The sequence below is a fragment of the Loxodonta africana genome, chromosome 12 (assembly GCF_030014295.1).
Source record: "Loxodonta africana isolate mLoxAfr1 chromosome 12, mLoxAfr1.hap2, whole genome shotgun sequence".
Lineage (NCBI taxonomy): Eukaryota > Metazoa > Chordata > Mammalia > Proboscidea > Elephantidae > Loxodonta > Loxodonta africana.
In genome coordinates this window covers 96,656,316-96,664,770 of record NC_087353.1, presented here as the reverse complement: position 1 = coordinate 96,664,770, position 8,455 = coordinate 96,656,316, and the positions used below count along the sequence as shown (strand labels likewise).

The following is an 8,455-nucleotide window of genomic DNA, read 5'->3' as shown; positions in this document are numbered from 1 at the left end:
TAGCAACACTATGTACAACAGAATGAAACACTGCCCAGTCCTGCATCATCCTCACAATTGTTATGCTTAAGCCCATTGTTGCAGCCACTGTGTCAATCTGTCTACTTGAGGGTCTTTCTCTTTTTCACTGATCTCTACTATGCATGATGTCCTTCTCCAGAGACTGGTCCCTTGGGATAACATGTCCAAAGCATGTGAAAAAAAGTCTCGCCCATCCTTGCTTCTAAGCAGCATCCTGGCTATATTGAACTAATTTTCTAATCTGACAAGCCAATGTACCTGGGAGCTTTTCTGCATACTTAACTCACTCTTAAGGTCCCTGAGTGGCACGGACAGTTTGCTCTTGTCTAGTAACTGAAGGGGTGGCAGTTTGAACCCACTCAGTGGCACTTTGGAAGAAAGGCCTGGTGATCTGCTTCCATTAAGCTTACAGCCTAGAAAACCCTATAAAGCAGTTTTACTCAGTAACACATCGGGTAGTCAGGTGTTGGAATCGACTCAATGGGCAATGGGTTTGTGTTTTTTTGTTTGTTTATCTCATTATTGTAAGGTTTATCATTTTTGCTTGTCCTTAATTTCCTTGTCATTTTCCTCTCTCTCCCACTGGCCTGGGCTCTGAAATGGGGATGGACAGCAGGTGTCATCTGTGCTACCTGAACACCATGAGGTTTTCAACAGGCTACTTGGTGGGAAGCAGTCCCAGATAGCATCCTCCAATCCTTTTTTTTTTTTTTTTTTTAAAGGAGACTTCCCATCAAAAATACACTTTTTCAATAGAAAAGAATTTCCTGTTAGTTGGGTGAGCTCTCCATCACTGGAAGTGGCAGGCCAACTGTCTATTGACCACTCATGAGGGACATCTAGAAAATTGTGGAGGGTTAGGCTAGACCTGAGAGTCCCATATATTTCAAGTGTAGAATGGAGAGAACATGGCATCTGCTGGGAGTAGGGTATACTATGACTCTGAGACATTGAGGGTAGTTTGGGGGGATGGTTGGAGGTTGGAGCAGTGGCATGAGATACCGTTGACCCCTGATCTCCAGGAGAAGAACCCACATCACTCTGGCAGTTACATGTGTTTTCCTTCAAACTGGTTACCAGGTTGGATTGACTGATGACATCAGAGGCTTCCAACCTTCCTGATTGGAAGGACCAAACTCCGTGGATGCTTGGCAGTGGATGTGGGCAATAGCATCTTCTCAGAGCTCTTTCCCACTCCTAACTTCTCCCTATTCTGGAGAAGAGATAACAAGCTTGGGTTCAGCCAGAATACTGAATAGGGATTTGGACTTATTAGGGCTTAGGTTCTGTAGAAGGGAAGAAGTAGTTTGAGAGAAATCATGGACAGCTGTCAACCAAGTTCTCAGTTGGAGGACCTGAGTCCCCAGCTGAGCTCCTCAGGGTACCCCCTGGAAGTGATAGTGAATGAAGAAATCCCAGGACCATCAGGTAAGTGGCCTGGACCATCAGGAGAGATTTGAGAGGGTTGACTAGTAATGAGGAAGGGGTACAGAAGTTAGGAAGGAGTGCCTGAGTAGGGTGTGAGTAAAAGAAAGGAATTTGAGAGTACAAAAGCTGGAGACACAGACATCCACATGGAAGGTAAAACTGGGAATCAAGGAAGACGGGTTAGATGAGATTCAAGGAGGAGAAAAGGGAAACAAGCAGAGTCTCCCCCCTCCTCCTCTTTTTCTTTCTGATATGGAGAAATTACATATAATGAAAAAATTTTTTGAGGACAGGGAGATGGAAAAATGGCAAGGTGAATGGGAGCAGAAGAGTATCAACAAAGGAGAAAGATGGGGCGATGGCTTGGGGGAAGACCAATAGTCTACAAGGCTGGAGGGGATGAAGGGGAGAGTTTCTGTCTCGGGTGGGGGAGCTTGCGTGATAGATGATTGAATTCCAAGGAGAAAAAAAAGCTGTATACTGAAGCCTCCTTTCTGTACTCAGTCCCCTGGGTAGAGCCCAACCCCCTGCTTCAGTCTTCTGGCCGGAAGAGGGATTGGTCAACAGCATTCGAGGAGGAGATAACTCCAGCAGCTGAGGATATCTGGGTCGTGGAGTCTCTTTGCGGCCTCAAGATGAAGCTGAAGAGGCAGCGGGTGTCATCTGTGCTACCGGAGCATCATGAAGTCTTCAACAGGCTGCTTGGTAGGAAAAGGCCCCAGATAGCACCCTCCAATGCTACTTCTTTTTTAAAAAGAAGAACTTCCAATAGCTACACCTTTCCAATAGAAAAGAATTCCCTGTTAGTTGGGTGGGCACTTCATCACTGGAGGTGGCAAGCCAACTCTATACTGACCACTCATGAGGGACAGCTAGAAAACGATGGAGGATTAGGCTAGACCTGGAACAGGTCTGCACTTGGTATAAGAAAATTTGTTTTCAACTGAACCCTATGAAACTTCTTAACTCTTACCTACCTTTCTGAATCTCTAAATGTCTTCATCTGTACCAGGGGGGATAACAAGGCCATCTTCACACCCCGATGTGAATATCAAATAAGAAAATGACTGGGAATTACTCTATGTCATCTGAAATGGTACAATCATTGTTCAATGAGGGGGCATAATTGTTTATTTAAAGATCTTAATTATGCTCACGTTCTACTGATACCCAACTCCTTGGAAAACTCATGATGGGAAGTTACCATCCCTTGCCCAGCGAAATGTTCTCTCTTCTCTTCCCATTGCCCTAACCTCTGGCCACAACCCTGAAACTTCTCCAAGGGAGGTATGGCTCTCCTCTTTGCTCTGGATTATGCCCATGGCAACCTTGCTCTGGTTCCCAATCTAACAGGTGCCTTCTTTTCACAGAGGATCCTGTCATTAAAAAATTCCTGGCCTGGGACAAAAACCTGAGGGTCTCTGACAAGGTAGCATTGTTCTCCACCAAACCCTATTCCTGCCTAAACACATATCCTGGAGCAGGGGGTACCTTCTAAACCACAGTTCTACTTCTCTCTCCCTCTATGTATCTCCACCCTAATGCTTCACACAGTCCTGGCCTCTTCATGACCGGACAACACCTCTCTTGGGGGTCCTAGAAGGTTCTTGCAGTGTGAATGGGCAGCCCCTGCCTTTGCCCAGGGTCCTTTGGAATCTGAGGCTTAGACCATAGTCTTGCCTGGATATTGGTCCCTTTGGTTGCTGCTGCCTTAAGTGTCAGGCCCCTCTCCTCTCAGCTCCTTGGGGTCCTCTTTGCTCCAGCCTATCAAAGACCCTCCTGATACCAGCCATTCTGAACACACTCCCTCAAACCGTCAGTGTTTGTCATCTTGAGACATCACGGACTTCTCCATCTCTGCCTTCCCTGATTTGCAGCTAACCTACTGATGCCACCCTTTTGCTCCCCAAATAAGCACGCTCACCCAACACAGATTCTCTTTCCTGAGCTACAGCCCTGCCCCAGCCTCCCATTCCCTGATTCCAAGGTTCTTCCTCTTCTGGGATGTGACCACTCTCTTGTGGTTTTTTTGCCTTTCCCCATCAGTATCTCCTGAGCATGGTCATTGCTTACTTTAGTCGGGCTGGCCTCTTCTCCTGGCAGTACCGGCGGATTCACTTCTTCCTAGCTCTGTGAGTATTTTGCCTCATCCCATCAACCAACATTCAGTACCCTGGGAGTGTAGGCCCAAGTGCCCAGGTGACACAGTGTGTTATGATCAGTTGCTAACCGAAAGGTTAGCAGTTCATACTCACCCAGCAGCGCTGCAGCAAAAAGGCTTGGCGGTCTGCTTCCATAAAGATCATGGCCAGGAAAACCCAATGGAATTGTTCTACCCTGTAGCACATGAAGTCACCACAAGTCAGAATTGACTCAATGGCAATTTCTGGGGGGGGAGGGGGTTAGGGGTGGGGCAGGGGAGAAGTGGGAATCTAATCTTCAACTATCCTTCAATCTATTAGTACTGTTTATTCTCTGTATAAAAATGATAGGAATCATTTGGGTATCGGGATTATAGTGTTGTGTTTTTTTTTTTTAATTCTGTTCTTTTTAAAAACAAACACCCTAACGACAGTTTTTTTTTTTTTAATGAACAAAACATAAAAGTCTCCTAAGAGAAAAGAAAGAGAGAACTGATACCACAATTACTGTTGTTTGTTGTCATCAAGTTGGTGCCTGACTCACGGTGACCCCATGCACAACAAAACAAAACGCTGCCCCGTCCTGCACCAGTTGCAGATTGGACTGTTGTGATCCACAGGGTTTTCATTGGCTGGTTTTCAGGTAGCTTGCTAGGCCTTTCTTACTTGTCTGTCTTAGTCTAGAAGCTCCATGGAAACCTGCTAAGCATCGCAGCAACGCGCAAGCCTCCACCGACAGACAGGTAGATACCACTACGCCCCCCAAGCAAACAGGCTGGAAACATAGTCATTTCTGCTTCCCTCTGTCTCTCTCTTTCCCATGTCAATGCCACATGTAACTGTCATCTTCTTCTGGATTCCCACTACTGATACCACGATTCAGGCCCTCCTTACATGACACAGACCTCTTGTAAAACTCTCCCAGCCAGCGTTTCTTAGTCTCTCCCCAAACCTATCTACTTTACATATGTTGCCTGAATAGACTTCTAAAACACAGGTCTAGCCACTCACATCCCTCCTTAAAAACTCTATTGGCCAATTACTTTCTTAAATCAAATCCAGAGTTCTCAGTTTGAACTCAACACTGCCTACACTCTCCATCAAACTTGTTTATCATTCTGCTATTTCAGTCCTTTGTTTCGCTGTTCCTTCTAAATACTCTGCCATTTCCTTTCCTCTGTTTTTGTATTGTGTTGGCTGTCTAGATGCCTTTCATACACGTGTATCTGAAGACAATTACCTATTCTTAAAAATCAGTTCAAACACCAAACCCTTCATGACATCCCAGTAGTACTTCAGTTAAAAGCCTGCTATCATGTGCTCTTCTGTGTCATAGTTACTTCTTTACTCTCCTGCCCCCTTACACAATCCCATGAGACTAAACACTTGTTGAAGGCAAGTGCATTAGTTTGTTAGTGCTGCTATAGTGACAGAAATACCCCAGGTGGGTGGCTTTAATGAACAGAAATTTATTTTCTCACAATTTAGGAGGCTAGAAGTCCAAATTCAGGGCCCGGCTCTAGGGGAAGTCTCTCTCTCTCTGTCTACTCTGGGGAAAGGTCCTTGTCTCAGCTTCTCTAGCCAGCCACCCTTGGAGTTCCTGAGCTTGTGGGCTAATCAGCCTCTTTTGTCTTTAGATAGTGCTGGTCTTCCCCTGTGTCTGTCTTCTTCTGCACCTAAGCTGCTTTTATATCTCAATAGTGATTAGTTTAAGGCACACCCTACACTGATATAGCCTAGTTAATGTAACAAAGAAAACCCGATTTCCAAATGGGGTTATAGCCGTAGGCGTAAAAACCAAAAAACCAAACTCGATGCCATCGAGTCGCTTCTGACTGATAGCGACCCTATAGGACAGAGTAGAACTGCCCCATAGGGTTTCCAAGGAGCAGCTGGTGGATTTGAACTGACAACCTTTTGGTTAGCAGCTGAGCTCTTGACTACTGTGCCACCAGAGGTCCTCCATAGGCATAGGGGCCAGGATTTACAACATATTTTTTGGTGGTGGGCACAATTCAATCCATAGCAGCAGGTGTCATTCTTTCTGGGTGGCCAGTCTCTGCCTGAGACCTCCCTGGTTCTGCTCCTGACAAGCAACCTGACTTTTGTCTCCAGTTACCTAGCCAATGACATGGAAGAGGACAACCAGGCCCCCAAACAAGCCATCTTTTCGTTCCTCTATGGGAAGAACCGCTCCCAGCGCCCGTTGTTCCACAAGCTAAGATTTCAATTCGTCAGGTCCATGGGCTGGAAGACCAGGGTTTCCCGGGAAGAGTGTGAAGAGGTGGGGCTGTGGGGCTTTTGGGAGGGGTCAGGCTGGATTAGAGAGTGAGGGGAACATGGAAGACTGGAGTTGGGATTTGGGGACTAGAAAGAATGGGAGGCTAGACAAGGAGAGGGAGGGACCTATGTGGAGACCATCATTTTTCAGGGGGCTGCCTGTCTTTCCTGAGGAGCCCTGGTGGGACAGTGGTTAAGGACTCAACGGCTATAGGGTCACCATGAGTTGGAATCGGCTCGATGGCAATGGGTTTAACAGGGTTTGTCTTTCTAGATCCAGGCTTATGACCCAGAGCACTGGGTGTGGGGGCGAGACCGCACCCTCATTCCCTAGAGCTCCCAAAGACCACAAAGGCTTGAGGACATCGGCCTGAGGAGAGGTATGTCTGTGTTCTCACCTGTAGGAGCAGGATGATGTACATTTAGGAAATATGGGGAACCCTTTGCTTGACCCTGGTGGCATAGTGGTCAAGAGCTACAGCTGCTACCCAAAAGGTTGGTAGTTCAAATCCACCAGGTGCTCTTTGGATACTCTATGGGGCAGTTCTACTCGGTCTTTATAGGGTCGCTGTGAGTCAGAATCAACTCAACAGCAATGGGTTTATTTATTTATTTATTTTTCTTTACCCATTCTTGACCCAAAACAAAACCCCCCAACTCACATAACTTTACGTACAATGCGAAATAGACCACCTGGATGGACGCTCCCTATCACCTCAACATCAGACACTCCCTGTCAGCCTCACGGTCTCGGATTGACAACCAGTCGTAGGCACAGTCTCCCTGAGCCCTGCTGGCCACTGGGGAGGCCACTCAGCAGGACCTCAGGAAAACCAGTTTGTCACCAGGGCATGGATTTGGCCAAAATCACTTAACTCAAAGCAATCAGGCCAAAGGACATCTTTGATGGCGTGTTGATTTTAGTAAAAAATGAATATATCTTAGTCATAATTTCCCCGGTATTTTCCCATAGGCAAGGTAAGCATGGTGTGTACAGATCCTATGCAGTGAACAATTTCACTTTTTTTTTTTTTTTTTTTACCACTCCAAAGATTCTGCTTCTAGGTATGGCTGGTATCTGTCTCTCTTCCAACCCCACAGCACCTTCCTACAGAATCAAAGCTTCTTTTCACATTTACAATCCCTGCCAGGGACAGGTTACCCAGTCAATGAGGTAAGCACAGGTTGACTTGTGCTTACTTAGTAAACTGTAGTGAACAATTTTACATGTTTTTCACATCTTTGATCACTACAAATTAGGAAATAAGCACAAGTAAGCCCGCGCTTACCTTGCTTATTGGGTCATCAGCTCCTGTATATGTTATACTTTTACTTTCTCTTTTTAACTCATTGTTGGCCTTACATCCCTTAGGGATATCAACTATAGGGATTTATTGATAACAAAGTAAATGTTTAACAATAGGATATTGTCCACCTATTCAATAATAGATTAATTATAACTAGAGGGCAATAGTGGTTCAGTGGTAGAATTCTCACCTTCCATGTGGGATACCCGGGTTGGATTCCTGGACAATACATGGAGCTTCCAGACTAAAATGGTGTAGGATGAAAGGCCTGGTGGCCTATTTCTGAAAACCAGCCAAGGAAAACCCGGTGGATCACAACCGTCTGATCCTGTTGTGCATGGGATCGCCATGAGTTTGGGGCCAACAATTATAACTAACTATATTTTCATCAGAAACCCTAGAGGTGTAGTGGTTAAAAGCTATGGCTGCTAACCAAAAGGCTGGCAGTTCAAATCCACCAGGCGCTCCTTGGAAACTCTATGTGACAGTTCTACTCTGTCCTATAGGGTCTCTATGAGTCAGAAATGACTCGATGGCAATGGGTTTTTGGTTTGATACTTTCATTCAAATCTGCTTTCAAACAAATTGCTTATGGCCAGATCACTGGTGCCACAACCATAGTCAGGCCAGTTGGAGAGACCATCATGTCTAAACGAGCACATGAATATAGACACTCAAAGTCAGATGTTCACGCATACATGGAATCAACATCCAAAGAAACACAGACATCGACTCAATGGATGACAAGAAACGAGACTGAGGGAGGAACACCTTAGGCTGACCTTTAGTTTTTAAAGATAAAGTCTGGGGTTCAAGTTTGGGCTTAGAATGCATGAGTATGGCATGGTTTGTACATAGATTAGGGTTATAGATTTATATTTCAAGGTGTGAGTCAAAAGTGAGAATTAAGAGTTATGGTTAGGTCTTGAGGGAAATGAGTAAGGCAACTGGCTTTAGAAGAAGGTGTGACAGTGAAAAGTTGGGAGTAGAATGTGAGGTAGGAGTTGGTTAGGGTTAGTGAAAACAGAATAATTTTGAAATTTAGAGATATAATTTATATATTAGGTTTAAACCTTAACTTTGGTTACTCTGTGAAGACTTTCGATATAGTTACCCAACTCATTTCATTTATGATGAACCCCAAATTATAGAAATTTTCTCCAACTGTGTATGTATGTATGTGATTTTTTAAAAACAATAGTTTATTGTGTTTTCAATGAAAGTTTATATGTACAGCATATTAGGTTCTCATTTGACAATTTCTATTTTTTTTTTTAT

General features: G+C 44.9%; 1 protein-coding gene across 1 annotated transcript; it reads left to right on the top strand.

Moving 5' to 3' along the window:
- Positions 1-768: 768 nt before the first annotated feature.
- LOC100662224 (speedy protein E4-like) lies at positions 769-6,514 on the top strand. Its single transcript, XM_064296012.1, has 5 exons — positions 769-1,449; positions 1,954-2,154; positions 2,820-2,878; positions 3,496-3,581; positions 5,706-6,514. The coding sequence occupies exons 1-5, from the start codon at positions 1,341-1,343 to the stop codon at positions 5,920-5,922; spliced, it is 672 nt and encodes a 223-aa protein (XP_064152082.1). The 5' UTR covers positions 769-1,340; the 3' UTR covers positions 5,923-6,514.
- Positions 6,515-8,455: the final 1,941 nt, after the last annotated feature.